This window comes from Seriola dumerili, unplaced genomic scaffold, assembly GCF_002260705.1.
Source record: "Seriola dumerili isolate Sdu_G_001 unplaced genomic scaffold, Sdu_1.0 BDQW01001090.1, whole genome shotgun sequence".
NCBI lineage: Eukaryota > Metazoa > Chordata > Actinopteri > Carangiformes > Carangidae > Seriola > Seriola dumerili.
In genome coordinates, this window is record NW_019175345.1 from 582,911 (window position 1) to 600,645 (window position 17,735).

At 39.6% G+C, this 17,735-nt stretch overlaps 2 protein-coding genes across 3 annotated transcripts in view; one reads left to right on the forward strand and one right to left on the reverse strand.

Moving 5' to 3' along the window:
* The first annotated feature begins 335 nt into the window (after positions 1-335).
* Positions 336-6,297, forward strand: LOC111237734 (fumarylacetoacetate hydrolase domain-containing protein 2-like). Of its 2 annotated transcripts, none has more exons than XM_022766943.1 (8): positions 336-460; positions 1,173-1,435; positions 2,039-2,255; positions 3,276-3,335; positions 3,428-3,590; positions 4,774-4,882; positions 5,405-5,492; positions 5,658-6,297. In XM_022766943.1, exons 2-8 carry the CDS (start codon positions 1,173-1,175, stop codon positions 5,718-5,720), a joined length of 963 nt encoding a protein of 320 aa, XP_022622664.1. In that variant the 5' UTR covers positions 336-460; the 3' UTR covers positions 5,721-6,297. The 2 variants fall into 2 exon arrangements, with proteins under 2 accessions (XP_022622664.1, XP_022622665.1); XM_022766944.1 differs by having other exon boundaries at positions 1,208-1,435.
* A 1,821-nt stretch (positions 6,298-8,118) lies between these two features.
* LOC111237756 (glycerol-3-phosphate acyltransferase 2, mitochondrial-like) overlaps positions 8,119-17,735 on the reverse strand; it is a 29,923-nt gene continuing 20,306 nt past the window's right edge. The window contains exons 16-22 of the mRNA XM_022766970.1: positions 17,529-17,713; positions 16,812-16,889; positions 15,840-15,962; positions 11,122-11,242; positions 10,887-10,955; positions 10,445-10,500; positions 8,119-8,277 (exon numbers count right to left, since the gene is read on the reverse strand). Coding sequence (XP_022622691.1) covers positions 8,161-8,277; positions 10,445-10,500; positions 10,887-10,955; positions 11,122-11,242; positions 15,840-15,962; positions 16,812-16,889; positions 17,529-17,713 — 749 coding nt within the window. The 3' untranslated portion in view covers positions 8,119-8,160. The remainder of the gene's footprint in view (positions 8,278-10,444; positions 10,501-10,886; positions 10,956-11,121; positions 11,243-15,839; positions 15,963-16,811; positions 16,890-17,528; positions 17,714-17,735) is intronic.

Here is a 17,735-nt window from a genome sequence, read left to right on the forward strand (position 1 = left end):
GAGCAAAGCAACAAAATACATTTACTCAAGTACTATACTTAAGTACAGTTTTGAGGTACTTGTACCTTGCTAAAATTCCCACTGCATTTTAAGGCTCCTTAAAGGCTACACTCGGGAATTGTAGTTTCTTAAACTGATTAAAAAACATAAAAAGCCGCATTAAGAGGAACATATTAGCAGTGTATTATGTATTGTTAAACATAATATAATAAATATCACGAGCACGCTTTGCCATTTGTGTCGGTTCAGTAATTTGTCTCGTTTCTGACAGGTCTGACTTCGTGGACTACAAACACAAACCGGAAGCAGTTAAAAGTAATGAATTCTGTGCAGAACCGGAGAGGTGAGTTTTAACTAGAGACAGTGCAAAGGCCAGGAGAGAACTGGCAACCGTCACAGTTATTATGGCATTTTATCTGAGATAAGAGTCATTGCTACAAAGCTACAGCTCGAGCTACAGGTAGGCAGAAGTTACCAGCTACCGTGTTCATGCTTTTCTTATCGAGCTCATGATTTACAGCTCTGTAATCAAGTGATAGTCAATGATAATTGTACATCGTGTGGAAGACTTGCTGACATAATGGGTACTTATTTTCGCAGCTTCTTCCTAAACTACTTTAGGACATAAAACAGTTCACAGTTCACATTATGACTTTGTTCTCACTTGGCTCGTGATTTTATGACTTCTGCAAGTTCGACATTTTCCTTTAGACAATGATTTCCCCAGTAAGCCTTTGAAATAACAGACATTTTCACAATGAAGTTAACAATGGAGTTTTTGTTTAAAGAAAAGCCCAGTGTGGCACATAAAGACATGGACGGGTCAATAATGTGACAGCAGGACCAGTGCAGAAATGATAATAATAATAAATTGAAACAGAACATTTTTTGATAATCAATCAAACTAATTTATTTATAAAACTGCAAAACTTTATCCAGCTCCAGCATCTTAAATGTGAGGCTGTGTGAAGTGTGACTTCACAATATTTGATGACATCTAACTACTTGAAGAAAAGAAAAAGTAAGGGAGAAAATCAGTCTTTAAGACGCCCTCAGAGAAAGAACTCTCATTTGCTTTTTGTTTCATCTCTATTTTGTGTCTGTTTGTCTGTCACCTGTCATCACCTGCTATCTGTCTTCTTCATTACTTTCGTTTCTTTTGTCCTCATTAGATGAGACTTCCTCTTCGCTCCTCTTGCATCTTCAGGAGTTTACTCTGTCTAAGCCAAACCACAACCCCACAGAGCCGAGGCCTGAGTGGTGCAGCCATGCGTCTGGTGCAGTTTCATCGCCATGGTGACGGAGGCATCAGAGTGGGAGTGGAGCAAGGCGAAGGGCTCGGTGTGGTGGATCTGAAGGCGTTTGACCCGTCCATGCCCTCAACCATGAGAGAGCTGCTGGAGCTGGGAGACAAGGGTCTGGAGTGTGCACAGAGGTATCACACATCAGTCTTTTCTTTCTAAATGATCCTCATCAATCATCATCTTCCCTCATTATGCTCTCTCTTGCTTCCAGATCATTGTCTTCCTCCTCCTCAACATAATCTCTGTTATATTCCTCTTCATGGTTACCAGAATCTTCTTAAATCACCATGTTTTTCCTAAATAAATGTCATGTCCTAAATCTACAACCTTCTTGCTTAGATCATTTTTTTTCTAAATCCTCATCCTCTTTCTAAATAATTATCTTCTTGGATTATCGTTTTAAATCATCACCACCTTTCTAAATCACCAACCTATTGTAGTTTAATTATCGTCATAAATCATGCCGATATTAAAATATCACCATCACTTCTTAAATCAAGCAAAACCATTTTCCTACATCCACATCCCTTCCTTAATTAACAACTTCCTGTTCTTGATAAATAAACATTATTTATTAAAATCGTCTTCTTTGTGAAACATCTTCCTAAATGTACTTCTTTGACTTTTTGTTCCTACAACTTTAACTTCAGCAGCATCGTCTTCTTCTCCCTCTTCAACTTCTGTCCCAAACCACCATGATCTTTCTAACACATCGTTGTCCTCTTCCTCCTCAGAGCCTTGGCGTCCGGTCAGTGTGTGCTGGAGCGACCCGACATCCGTCTGCTGTCTCCTGTGTTGGCCCCGGAGAAGGTGGTGTGTGTGGGTATGAACTACCGCGACCACTGCCTGGAGCAGAATGCTCCGATCCCCAAAGAACCGATCATCTTCAGCAAGTTCCCCAGCGCCATCACAGGGCCGTACGATGACATTACACTGCCCCCAGAGAGCCAGGTGAGAGCAAAGAAGGAAATGTTGTCACTTCAAAAAGGTCAAACTGTGTTTTGAAGGGGGAGTGAAGACAATACATAAAAACAAAGAGAAATTAGTACACGACCCACGAAGTAGAAGTTATAAAATCAAGAAAAAGCCAAAGAAATCTAATTGTTTTTAACACTTTCTTAAAAAATCAGCGGTCACAGGGAGGGCACCACAACAAAGTTTTGGACATTTGACGTGATGTAATGAAAGCATGGATGACTTTCTTTTTATTTTTTAATCTTAAGGTTTAAGTTTCTACATTTTACAGTGTTCCTTCGTTAATTCAACAGGATGCAGCAGCATTCGAACAGAGATTTGACACTGAGCTGGGATCAAAAGAAATCCTGAGAGTTTTTACTCCGGCTTTAACAGTGTGTGAATGTAATTGTGCATCGTAATGTCTGGGCAAATGAAAAGAATCAGTGTTGTCAAAGTAAAGTTATAGAAGACTTTGAGAGATCTGACCAAGACACCCTAAATTTAGCCTGTTGTTTGAGATTGAACTTCATCTTATTTTTTTTTTAATTGAAGTAAGAGTCAAGTCAAATTTGTGTAAGAAAATTCCTGAGATAAATTCATCTGCACTATAATAAATCCCATTTTTTGTGCAAGATCTTTTTTTTCCTTATAGAAAAGGATGAGCACTATAAGACACTATCAAGACGTGTCACTATCATCACCACATACTAATTGTACTTCATAAAGTACAGGACACACTGTTTTTATATTTAATTGACCAAGAATCATACTTTAGTGTTTATACTAATGGGAGAAGATACAACATGTGTGGTATTGAATATCAATAAGGAACAATAATCAACAGCAAAAATCAAGCATTTTTTTAAATGCATACTGACTGTTGTGAGTATCTTTCTCCTTTTGTGAACACACTAAAAACCTTTTAAGGATCAGTGTGTAGTTTGGATTTGGGACACAGCTCTGGCTCTTTTTCATGTTCTGTTTGCTTCATCTTGGTCTTTTGTCTGTCTGAAGGAAGTGGACTGGGAGGTGGAGCTGGCCTTTGTGATTAGACGGCGAGGAAAACACATCAAGGTGAGAAAAACATCGGCTCTGATGTCTGTGTTGCTTTGATATTCCGTTGAAGCATCTACTCAGACTCCATTTCCACTCCTCTTGTTGTTCAGGAGGAAGATGCTCTCTCCTATGTGGCTGGCTTCACTGTGGCCAATGACGTCAGCGCGCGTGACTGGCAGATGAAGCGCAACGGGAAGCAGTGGCTGCTGGGAAAAACGTTTGACAGCTTCTGTCCTCTCGGCCCTGCCTTAGTAACTACCGACGCTGTGAACGGTGAGAGGGAACAAGAAACCACAGCGGGGAGAGCGAGACAGAGAGGGGAATTAAAGGCAGTCTGGTGAATCCTGCAGTTATCTGTGATTTGTCCGTCAGCAGCCTCGCTCAGTTAACAAGCTGCAATTCAGTGAGAAGTGTTGCTTTCTTTAGCTGATTGGAACAGCAGGGCAGACACAACTGAATGATAATGGTGGATATCAGTCGAAATGGATTTCTATGGTTAAAAATATTCTTGGTGAACGTGGGCTATTATATTTGTGGCACAGTCACAGAGATATCAATTCAGAATACTTTCAATTTCAAGTTAACACAGTCTTCTGGATCTTCAGGACTTGCATGATGACGTCAATAATAACCCTCAGTTTAATAACTACAGACTGTTTAAGAATGGATTTGTGTTTGGAGAAAAAAAAATTTTTTTTTATCTTGGTTACAAATGAAATTCACAAATGGTTGTTGCTGAATCCTGCACAGATTCTCTGCCTTCCCTCACAGTAGTAAATATACCAAACAAAATTAAATTTCTATTCACCATATCGTCATCATAGCTTTAGATTTTATGATTTCCTTGGCGTATTTCCGCCCAGTAATTTATACATTTCAGGTCTGAATGCAGGTCAGTCCAGTATCATCCTGTTACAACACCAGACAGTGGAGCATCACCCACTGTAGGTTATAATATTTCTCTAAGTCTAGCATCACAGTGGGAAGTCCTTTATTGTATTTTTGTACAACGTTTCTGTAAAGTGAAAGCAGCTGTGCAGCTGAGGGAGTTTGGTGAAGTCACAGAAACAAGTGAGTGTTTAAGGACAAGAAAATGAAAATGTTCTTGGTCCAATAAGTGACAACAGATTAATTAAATGATATTACAGCATTAATCCAAGCACTGCTAAACTTGAAAAATGATTCAACACAATGTATATCAAATAATCAAATTGTTTAAATAACAGCTTCTTTTAAGTAACTATTGCAGAGTGTTCTTGTTTGCATATTTATTCATCATTTTCTTCTTTATTGTCATATATTTGCACATTACTGGGTACTTTATTTCTGTTTCTTCTATTTTCATGTGTGACTATGTCCATTCACCTTCTTGAGGGGTCGTCATGTAATAAGTCGAGGTCTACAGCCACAAACAGGAATATCAGCTGTCCTGCTTTTTGTATCATTCCCCCTCCAGACCCTCACAACCTGGGCATCCGCTGCCTGGTCAACGGAGACACAGTCCAGAGCAGCAACACTGATCAGATGATCTTCAAGACAGCCGCGCTGGTCGCCTGGGTCTCCAAGTATGTCCACTCACCGTCACTGCTCATGATGATGGTGTCTGTGCATGAGAACTCTACAGAGACACTGCATGTTTTAAGTACAGATTTACATAATAAATACAGAGCTTTTACATTTTTCCGCTTCAGTAACTCGCGCTGAGAGTGCAGTTTCCATTTAAGAAATAATGCAATTTGAATTGTGACAGAAATGAATCCAAGAAAAAGGGGACTGTGCGAGCAAATGGGCTCTGTTTCGTGACTGACTTGAAGCTGAAATTACATGATTCAGCAAAGACTTATCTGCCACGGCTGGCACCCTTTTACCCTAAAGCTTTCCGGCCAAATGGGGGCGTTCACTGATCTGATCTGAGATTCTTGGATGGAAAAGCCTCTCGCTTTCTGCCCTGACTCACTGGTGACAACGCCATTCTTTCCACATTTGATAGCAAGTCCTCGAATCTTTATGCTAATGTATATCACTCTGTCTCTTTCCTGCTCCTGAGTCAGGGCCTCTACTGTGTGTTTTTTTTCCTCCTCTGTCAGGTTTGTGACATTATCTCCAGGAGATGTGTTCCTGACGGGCACCCCTCCAGGCGTGGGTGTATTCAGGACGCCACCCGTCTTTCTCAAGGTGATTTCATGCATGAAACTAATTAACATTAAAAATTGTCGAGCTGATTTGCTCACATTCATGTGTCTGTAGCTCCGGTTTTACTTTCACTTCATCCAAAACACAATTTTAATAGATATTAAAGGAGTATTTTAACGGGGTGTTTAACTGTTTTTTTTCTTTCAGAAAGGAGACGTGGTGGAGTGCCAGATAGACCAGTTAGGCTCTATAGTCAACAAAGTGGTCTAACGCCCAAGATAAACTGCTGAAAACAGCAACAATCCATGGAGGAATGTCAGCTGCTAAACAAACTGCACTTCTGATCGCCTGCTTCACACAATGAATTACTATTTCCAGTTAATGTTTCATAATCATTTTTTTTTTTTTTAACTTTTCCGGCTTGATTGTGTGCAGATGTGTAATAAGTGTATGTTTCCTAATGAATGTTTTAGTCATGATACTTCACTAACTGTGTGGAAGGAAAACGTGTTATTTTTTACTATGTGGATGTGTACAATGTAATTACATGAGTCAACATGGTGTTTGCAGCTCAGCCAGTTACTGAGTCACACAGTCATCACCAGCTGTAAAAATACCCTCTATCAACAGTCACGCACTCATGCTACACAACAGAAACTGTGAACCTCCGCACTTATTTCAGTGTGAAAAACAAAAAAGTATTTCTAATTATATTTAATATTCAGGATGATAAATCGTGCATAAAACTTTTCTACTAACTTTCAAACAGCAAACTTTCTCATAAAAAGAAAGCAGATTTCCAGTGATGGGGAAAAATTCAATTTAATTAAAAATATGCTGTCCTCAATATTTGTCGCTTGCTTTGCCTGCGAGAAAATTCTTCATAATTACTTCGATCTGGGCTTTGACTCGTGTACCTGCTCACTTCATTTTTGCTCAATTCGCTGAAGTTGAATTTTTTCACGGATGGAGCTTTAGGGAAACCCCAGGACTGAACAGACCCATTTACATTTTTCAATACTGTGATGAGGTGGCGTGTTGAGCCTGGTAATTATGTCTGCCCACTAAGTCGCTTGATTATGTTAAAAATTATTACTTACAAAATTAGGGATTACATTACATTAATTTGGAAAATTATTTTTTCCAAAGAAGCTTTCAGTTTTCTCAAACGATGTTATACATTGGGAGTAATTTGGGGTTCAGCTTCTTGCTCAGGGACTCTGGGCTGGGCATCAAACCACCAATTGGGTTTTTTTGTAAATATGAAAGAATTTGAAATCAGTCAAGACCGATGTATTCACGGCAACAATTGAATCTGAAGTTAATTGATATCATAAATCTTTCAAGAAAATGTAGTTTTTTCTGTGCAGGATGCTCTTCTGGCAAATTATAGAAATATACTCAGTTGTCACTTTAATCAGCACGCTAAGATAAAACTAATGCAGTGAAGGTTATAATGTTGTGATGCTGCATCTACCTTTTCTTCAGCTGTGTCTCAATACCATACAACATACTGCCTGTGAGCAGTGTAAACAAATATTTAGAGTGTAGTATTCTTACAAGATATCAATATGCTTCGCAGTTTTATACAAGATTCTTCAGTCATTTGATCCAACTGAGACTATAAAATGCCACTGCCAATGAATCAAAAGAAACAGAATTATTATTTGTTTTTAAGGTGTTCTTCAAACCGTTTCATCACCATCCACCATGAATTCTTTCCAGCTGTGAGCAGCTCCTCTATTGTTGGAGAATAGTGTCCACATCGCGCTTCCACTGAACACACACACTCAAACCTGCTTAGCAGTAGTGTGTAGTATGGATTTGGGACCCTGCTAAAGCAAAGGGTGTGTGTGACTACTATTTAGGATGCAACAGTATCGTCAGTTCAACACTGGGTGGCAGTAGAGTTTCACAGTCAGTGAGAGCTGATGAACCGCAGCTTTGATGAGTGCTCGGTTTAGGAGGGTAAAAAAGAAAAAAAAAAAAAGCCGCTCTGCCTCTTGACTGCACAAACAGTCAGCTGTGAACTCCAAAATACTAACGCCTGCCAGAAAAAGCTCTGCCCCGTCTCAAAGCGAGGCATCGATTTGTCTCTGCGTCTTGGTGTCAAAAGGTCTACGTCGAACAGACAGACTCTCCTGAGGTCTGAGTCAGCACAGAGAGCTCTACATTCAGGAGAGCAACCCAGAATGATGAGCTGTTAGGAATAAATCTATAGGAATGGGAATATTATAATATACTGCTGTAAAAGAGTTTAGTTTGTGAACGTGAAACCCACTCTGCGTATGTGCTGGATTTATGATGAAATAACGTTTATTTATTTGAACTAAAAAACCAGAAAAAAGCTGAACTAAAACATTTCCAAATGTAACAAACTAAACTTCTGCAGCCTTCATCACAACATAAACATGGTCGAAACACAAACTGCACTGAGCGTCATCATCCTACAGTGAGTCCTCACAACTGATTACAGGGACTTCATAATCCTCGTCCCCTGTGGCTTTATGCTAATGCTATTACTAAAGATAAACTTAAAATCAATGTCTCATCACTGAAAAATCAAAAGGCAATTAACCTAAAGGCACGAGCATCCTGGCTCAGCATGACTGAACACAAGTTTCTCTGACACTAACAGAAGATGAGGTCAGACTCTGCAACAAAACAAAGCTGTGTCGAGGCCTTGAGTCATACTGCTGAGTTAAACACATTAATTGTAGAGGTACTGTGAGATGAAGCGGTGCAATTTCTGCCTGTTTTCTGACAGCTGGAACAAAGAGCCGATACCCAGGAAGACGCCTCCCTTCTGACGCTCCTCCGAGAGAACCTGAAGTGAACATAAACATGCAGCACCGTCAGGACACTCGCAACCGCAACACTTTTTGTTCAGTAACCTTTATTTGGACACTGAACGCGTGCAGCTTTTCTTATCTTTGGTGGTGTGCTTTTTGTACAAGGACAAATAAAAAAACACTGAAGTAATAAAAGAGATAAACACAAGACCCTTCAAAACAAGAACACTTCAAAAATGAAAAAGAAAAAGAAAACTAAAGATGTTACATAAATAACACTGAACCACCTTATTCACTCAGCAAGGTCTGAAATAACATAATCAGACTGTACTGTCCTGCCTTTTGTTTTAGAGCTGCATTAACACCAGAAAGAAATTTCCCCTTTGATTTGATCTTAAATATCAAGACGTCTTGACATCAGGGATTGGAATTATCTGTCAATTCCCAGAGACAAGCACAATAACAATGATTTCTGACTGATAACCTTGATAAGAAAGCTAATAATTGCCTCATGAGATCTTGGCAGATATATAGGTCAATGATGCTCTATTTTTAAAGGCAGTGTTTAAAGGCAGAGATTCCCAACCCACAGACTGAGAGAGGAGACTGATGGGCGCAGACACTGTGTATGTTGAAAAGGCTGAGTGGTGAAATGCTTGAGCGAGGAATTTGTGCAAAAACATTGATTTTATATACTTAAAAAGATTTAAGATTTATGAGTGAGTTTCTCCATTTTTAAGACTTTCTCCAGTTCCTCTGTTTTTAAGTTGGTGCCAATCAGTGAGTTCGCCCTTCTCCTTTTCATTACTCCTTGCTGTTTGCAGAGTTGGTGCATATGGCGATAACAGGCGCTCATATTCCTATCTGCAAGGCAAACCATTTGCTGCTCTCCTTCTTTCGCTGTATGAAAAACAACTTTCACAGACTTGAAATTTGCCGCAGATAATCCATCACAATAAACATAAAGCCTTTATCTGGTCTCGTCAGAGTTTCTGTTTAATCCTCAATTCATTGTGCCAGAGAAGAGTTTTCCTATCAGGTCACCTCACAACCCACAGGAGGAAAGGGAAATATGTCACTGAGGAACCCTCAAAAATAAGCTGCCTTACTTGTATAACCCCAGCCAAGTATTCAGATCCTCCCCTTTAATAAAATTAGCAAAACCTCAATGTAAAAGTATTAAATTACAAGTAAAAGCCCTGCATTACTTAAGTACAGATGTATTATCTGCAAAACGCACCTAAGTTATCAAAAGTAAAAGGAACTCAAGGGCAGAAAACTTGGTCTTGTGAGTGATGTGTTGTTGTCACTCACTGAGGCGGAGCAAGATTGAACTACTTTACATTTTGCTGGGTAGATTGATCTATATCAACAAATCATATCTTATAATCTGATTATATTGATGATCATATATTTTGTGTTTAAAATTAGTCACTAAAGTAACTAGTAACTATAGTTGTAAACTAAATGTAGGGAAGTACAACATTTGCCTTGGAAATGTAGTGAAGTTAAAGTGCAAAGTGGCATTAAATGAGAATTAAATCAAGCACATGCACATTAGAATTGTGCATAAGTGCGCCACTGATCTCAGCTATGTTTTTATTTAGAGATGTCTTTGTCATCCCACAGGACAATTAAATTAAATGTATGTTTTATGTTATAAAAACCAAATATAAATCCAGGATACTTGGAAACATAATTTGGGGGAAATGTAAAATAGATACACAATAATAGGATTAAAGGTCCATATAACACACTCTTTAAAGACTCAAATATGAAATGTAGATCACTTTGCCACAGTAAAGAGACCTTAACCTGCCTATAATACTCTTTTCCAAATTCTAATTTTAAATCACTTGTGTCCTTGGCCCAGTGAATCCTCTTTATAGACTGACGTTTCTGCTTAAACATGATTGGATATGGCTGGTTCAAGTCAGACTGAGTTACTTTCTTGTTGCATCAAAATCAGGTTGGATTCCTGTCCACGTCGAGTGATTTGGGGGATTTGGGCTGTATTCAGGTTCACCTGGGAACAGGTTAATGTCAGAACTGAATTTTCTGGGAGTTGGACTCTGCCTAAACTTTCTGTCCCGAGTCTAGCTTTAATTCTCGGTAGACAGACAGATTTAGAGAGAGAGACACACACACACACACACACACACACACACACACACACACACACACACAGAGGCTGTCACTCACCCCCAGGTCTATTAGTGTTCTAACTGCGGTGTGTGCAGCCTCCTCGGAGCAGGTCTCTGTGAGATATGGCACAAAGGCACACATGAATCAAAAGAACAGACAGATATCCAATATAGAAAACCAGGTCAGGATAACAGAACAAAGCCATTACCAGTGGGACTGATGGAATTTTTATACTGTGTATTATTGAAGGGTGTCATTTGGGTAGTTTCTGATTGTCTTATATGTTTTTAAAGAAGAAGAAGAAGAATAGAGCATGTGATGTAAGTGGGGGAGCTGCTGGGTGTTTCTTCTTCTGTCTCTGCTGACTTGTTACAACACACACTGAATCAGTAGGATGAGGCAAAGCTACAAGCTTGAAGCTACGCTTTTAAAGATCTTTATGTGTGGTGGGATATGAGTGTGTGTGCTTTTGGGATGGGGGATGTCAGGTGGCGCTCACCATAGTGCTGTTTCTTCTTACTTGCTGTGTCACACAGATACGAGTGTATCTGAGCCACAAACTCTTTTTCTGAAGCAGGAAAGACATGAAAATGGAGGCAAACATTCCAGACAATCTACAAAGTCATTGTACGAAGTTATATACTTTTCCTTTTTTTTTTTTTATCTGTATCAAATTAAAATTAACACCAGGAAAAGATAACTGTTATAGCCCTGTAAAGATACAATACATTTACCTGGCAGAGGTGTGTCTATGAGGTCCAGTCCTGTCACGGTCCAACACAGTGCCCTCAGATGTCCAGCTAGCATACTGCAGAGGAAGAAGAGCATCTGCGGACACTGACTTGGCTGGCTTATCTAGAAAAGTAGACAGAGATCAGAAATGGCAAAATGAGGATGAGGGCAGAGCTGGAATGAAAGTGAATTTTCCACTTCAATGAGCACAAAGTGAGAAGTCACTGTCAGGATAAAATACAGCTGCAGGATGTAGAGGTATAATGCTTTCTGTGTTGAGCTCAACACTTGCTAGGGCAGCATACTTTTCTGCAGGTGTCCCAGGGTGAAATCCCGGTGCTATCAAAGTAGATTTTATATTTTCTTATGTGGATTAAAACAAGTTAATTAAGTTTTTATTCTCATGTATATTAAAACCAGCGCCACTGCATGACGTGTGTCTTACTGAACCAGAGTGTTAAGACAGGAATTTTGTCTTCCTTGTCATGTGAAGACAATGGTTACATCTGTATATAGAAGGGATGGACAAAATGACTGAAGCACTTAACAAAATATAACAACTAAGCAAGCTCCTAAAAAGTGCCTCAACCACTGTGAGCCTTCAGAAGAATTTCCGTCCTCACACGCATACTGAATTGGATATAGCAGATAATACACAACATGGCCAAAAGTATCTGGACCCGCAAACATTACAACATACAGTGCGTTATTTTAACTGCACACCTGCATGCTGACTCTTAACCACAAATTTATTCAAAGAGGTGATGTTTAGTAAGGTAGAAATGATTAAAATTGGTTACCACAGCCATGTACGTATATACCTATAGTCTGTGTGATGAGGAGTGTGATTAAGCATCCGACCCTCACAGGGTGATAAACATACTAAAACAATTAACAATTCAAGTAGAATAAAATAAATATTCAATCAGAATTACATACATCTCAAAGAATGGAATACATGTACATATAACTATTAAACACATTAAAATAAGATCTAATTGAAATGCTAAGCATTTACATAAATATTGGGTTTGAGTGCAGTTAGTCTTTTCACCCAAACATGTAATTCAAAAACAGTGGGGATTAATATTCTGCTATTACAGCCTCCACTGCACTGAGGAGACTTCAGAAAGATTTTGGAGCCTGACTACAGGGATTTGTTCCCATTGAGCCACCAATAACATCAGGCACTGAGATTGGATAATGAGACCTGGGTCGCAGTCAGCATTCTCATCCCAAAAGTGTTGGATCTACACAGACTTCTTTCACACCAAACTGGGAAAACTATTTCTTCATGGATCTCGCTTTATGCACGGGGGCGTTGTTGTGGTGAGGGCCTTCCCCAAACTGTTCCAACTCAAAGTTGGAAGCACATTTTTGTCTGAAATATCAATATATATGCTGTAAAAGTTCCTGGGGTCTGGCCCAAACCATAAATACAAAATAGTATGTGGACTGTGAAAGGTTGCATACTGGACAGTTCTTCATAAAGAAACCCTGTGACTGTTTGAGGGGTTCAGAAGCTGCTTTGCATTCATGTATGCAAACATTTATCATAAAGACTGAGTTAACGGTTACATTTGGGAATCCATAAAACTGGGGATTCACAGGGTTCACTTTATAAATAGTTTAACAGTGTGTAGGGCCATTATAATCATGTAATATGGAAATATATGAGAGCAGACTTTATATTGTAGATTGCAGCTGGTTCTGTGAAATTGCCTGATATTCCTTGGTCATTACACAGCCATACAAAAAACACTATGAAATGTGAAGTCTCCCAAGGGATGAATGCTCATACCAGCGCAGCATCCTCAACAGTTCGCAGCAGAGATGATGGTTTGTTTCTGCTATCTACACATGTGAACTCAAAGAAACTCAACAGATCAGTTTGTATTTGTCCTTTTGTTCTCCTTGCAATGCATTTTACAAAATGTGCTTAAAAATATAAGAATCAAGACTTAATAACAGTGACATTTCTTTCAGCCTGATTTTTAAAATGGAGCTCATCCAATCTTTCAGTGAGCAGTAACCATTTGGTCAATGAGGCTAATTCGATCAGTGTTTAAACAATCATTATGTTAAAAGCATCAATACACAGTAGAACTTTAAAATCTAAATGAGAGAGGGACAATCGGAAGCACACAGAAAAACAACTATTAGCTGAGTTGTACTGAATAAAAGCATGTGATGACAAAAAGAGCAATACAGCAGCTATGAACGAGGCCAGAGAGGCTGCTTGGCAAACAATTACTGGTGGACTGAATATGCAAGTGGATGAAATGCACTTGCAGCATAATATTTATACAATCCAAATGAGCAATTTTTAAAGAAATAAGTGGCTCCAAAAGGACATGGTGGCAATTAAAGCTGTAAACACGAACATATCGGCTGTATTAACTCATCAGATATATCTGTATCAAGAATCACTGCACTGGTCTGAAACTAATGGAAAGCCAGTACAGATGATAAGGCCTACAAATCTTGTCAAATGTGTGACTTTATTGACATTTATATTACCTTTTTATCAGTACCACCACACTGTATATAATAGTGTCGGAGAATTGATGGATCGGTTAACTAATCAATCAAAGTTAATTAAAATTTTTGCTCAAACTGACAGTGGTCAATGTGCTTCCTCGCTACTGTGGCTAACAGCAATAATGATCATAAATAATAATAATGCATAATACCTCTTCAAAAAATGATTAAACAGCCTCCTGCAGCACAATCTACTGCTCCACCAGTCTCACTCATAGTTTATAAATCTGCCAACAGCCCGCAATCACATTCAAAAAGAGTTTCAGCAAACATCACTGTCTACAACCCACAACAAAAAATATTAATACGACTTTTGTAAATGAAATTGAAGACTTTCTTAATAACTTCTGAGAGAACTGAATTCAGTGCTTTTTAGGATTTTTCAAGAGCTGCAGATGCACTGATTACATAATTAATCCGTCACAGAGCAGTGGTCCAGCTCAGTCACAGTTCTACAAAGGCTTAGGGTCATTTCATTTTCAAGCTGCATGCCCTCATGTGTATGTATAGTATAGTATACACAGACGTCATGTTAGTGGGTAGTTGCTGCTTTTACCAGTGGAGGGCTGCCATCTGAAAAAATAATGTAAGCTGAGGAGCAATCTAAATAAATAAAGAGCCTTTGGAAAAAAAAAGAGGTTATACATGTCAAAAAAGATGCCTATACAAGACCAGGGCTCTTCTTGAGAATTAGATACTATAGCAGCTTAACCTGAAGTGAATTTATTCAGTTATAGCTGATAACTGGCAGTAGAGGAGGTGGTAAGGGAATATTTGTTATTGCTTGGTCTGGAGGTGTGTTCTGTCCTTGTTCAACACCTGAGCTGGGGGCAGCAGAGCAGAGGCGTTGGTAGAAGAGGAGTAAGAGCACTGGATGGAGAAAGTTAAAAGATTAAAGTTAAAAAGAATAAAGCTATATGAACATGAGAATCTTCCTCAGTGGACAAAGCTGAAGTTGAGAAAATGATTTTATGCCAAGACCAGGTTGGCATTCTTCTTTCTGGACTAGTGGGTTAACTTGCTTGCAGCACTGGTAGGCATTAGAACTTATTTGGATGTATACTGTTTATTTTACTCCAGCTAGTTACAGTGTTTGTTAAAATTTCCAATAAAGTTAAGGTATAAAATAACAGCTGTAAGAAAGGAAGATGGATCGTGTGCACAACATCTGACCCCGGGTGGATAAAGGCAAAGTACAGAAGCAACATACTAAAGAAAAAAGTTCACACACTGAAAATGTTAATGATGCAGTAGTTTCAACCTTCAAGGTCTTCGACAGACAAAAAACGGTAAGTACATTCAAAATTATGAGAGATCAAATGATATAAAAAAGCAGCCATCAATTGGCAGCTGTGGCTCAGCAGGGAGAGCAGGTCGTCCAATTATCGCAGAGTTGGTGGTTTGATCCCCAGCTGCTTTGGTCCACATGCCGAAGTGTCCTTGGAAGAATCCCAAGTTGCTTCACGAGGGCTGGGCCAGTGCCTTGCATGTGTGACTTACGATAGTGTCTGTGTCTGTGTGAACGGCTGAATGACAGGAAACTGTTGAGGGAGTTGGATAAAAGCCCATAACTGCAGTCTATTTACACGTCCATATAAAAGAGAGAAAAAAATCGAAAAAAATCGAAAAAAAATGATGCCTTGTTCAGACTACAGGAGTTTCAGCCTGATTTAAACCCGATTCACTTCACTGCATTTTGATATGCTGAAAATGAGAAAACAATGGTTCATTGATTGATGATGATGATCCATTTTAGAAATTTACAAGTGACTCTTGAGGCTGCCACCTCAAAGTCACTTTGCAGCTTTTATGACCGATGCACCTGTGCAGGCTATTTGGTCCCTTTGGAAGTTGATCAGGTGTATCATGCTGCTCTGAAATATCACATATAACGGTCATGACAGTTCGGCGTCTTTTAAAGCTGACACAAACTGCTAATTGGCATTCAAGACATGTGACTCACTTGTGTAGGAGCTTTTGTAATGGAGATTCAGTTACTTCAAAGAACTTTTTCATGTGTTGTTTCTGGTATTTTTGTACGTGACCTGTAGGCAGTCACCTAGGGTGCCATCGTTCATAGGTTGGACCAGCATGGAACATTTATCCCTTCACGTTACCTCTGCTGTGTCTCTAAGGCATGTGAAGAAGCAGGAGGGGTCCAGCGGTGCTCTTGCTTTACCTTGAAGGAACGCAGGTCGTGCTCCTCACAGTCAGAGTCGCTGTGATAAGGGTCGTCAGTGGAGGTCCAGGTCAGAGAGCCCTCCTTCTTCCAGAAATCACAGATGGGAACGTCCCCTGGGATCTACAGTGGATGGACAGTAGAAAAGACAGTATCAGATTGTAACCCTTACTGTTTGGTAAGGCCATGTGTGACTGATTTAAAATACTTTAAGTCTTTAATCTTAAACTGTGTACAAGTCTCTCCTCATATTTACATTTTGTATCAAATGTAAAAAGATTTCCATTAAAAGATCAACAAACACAATGACTGTTAACACAAGTCCAGTATGGAGAAAAGAAGGCTCTGGACACTAATTACCTCTCTTTAAATTCAAGATCGTTCTTAATAATCATAAAACTGTCTGCCTGTGACGGCTGTCTCTGAGCTTTTATCATTATCAGTTAAGTAATCGACTGTTTATGCTTGTTACTTACTTAATTTATTATTCTAATTAACTGTTGATAGTGCAGAAACAAGTTGTGAACACAGCACTGACCTATCAGTACCTTTTAAGTTGATATTATTTACACAGCAGTTATAGAGAGTTACAAAGAGTCCAACATTCAGTCCAGTTTAGTTTAGTTTTGGACTATTTGGACTCCCTGAGGAAATATCTGGCTCTTTAGCTGCTAAGAGCTGATGCCGTGAGCGCATCTAGAGTGAACTAAAGTAGTCATGGTATACCTCATTAAGTGCACACAAAATGTTTAAGTTATAAAACTAAATTCAAGTAAATAAAAGTTACTGCATGAAGAGTTAGAAGATAACTTTAGAAAAACGGTATTTGTTAATAAACTACAGACCAGATTATCCAGATTTGTGAATAATGAAATAAACTTGAAGCAATAATATTTTTGAAAACAGTGCATTTAAAAAAAAAATTTAGTGTTGAGAACACAACTTTTAGAATTAAAAAAAAAACTTTCTTACCTCTTCCATGATCAGGATGCCACACCGCACCAGACTGTCAACAGCATCCAGAGCGAAACTCTGGGATGACTGACAGGGCTGGAGAGAGAGAGACAGAGAGAGAGAGAATGTGTAAACTCAGCCGTGAAGCAAGGTTTAGAGTCACAAACAGCTTCAGCCCATCACATATCTAAGGAGTGCAGAAGCAGACAGCTGACAGAGGGCATGAGGTGTGTAGTACAGATGGAGCAGAGATCAGAAGAGGAGAAGGTGAGATGGCCGGCAGGGGGATGAGAGCAAGAGCGATATTTTCAATGAGGAATGGGGTGAGAAACATAGCTGCAAGCAGAAGAGACAAGAAAGGAGCAGCTGCTGAAATGAAAGGTGGGCAAACAGAGAAAGGAATAGTATTTCTGGCTCAGATTCGGAGCCCTTGAAGTCAGTGTGATGGAGCATGTACATACACAGCCACAAAGATACACAATACACACAGGCACGCACAATACACACACGCACGCACAGTGCACAATACAAACACACACACACACACACACACACACACACACACACACACACACACACACACACACACACAGTCCGAAAACCTCTTTCTTCCTGAGATAGAGGCAGCAGAGCAGGATGAATGGCTGTTCAGCTCCATTAAACATCCATTGAATGAAACACACTGGGTGCGTGTGTGTGTGTGTGTGTGTGTGTGTGATATGAATTCAAACTCACCGGCACGAAGCCCGGAGGCAGGAGATGGCAGAGCTGCAGGGCTCGCTCAGTCAGTTCGGACTGGCAGAGCACCACATCAAACTCCATGTCACCCCTGACCTCCTCTCCATCCACGCCGTCACTCCTCAGCCTGCTGCTGACGCCACTGACGGCCACCTCGCAGAGCATGGCGGACACAGCGCATGCTAAGGACAAATTCACACACAT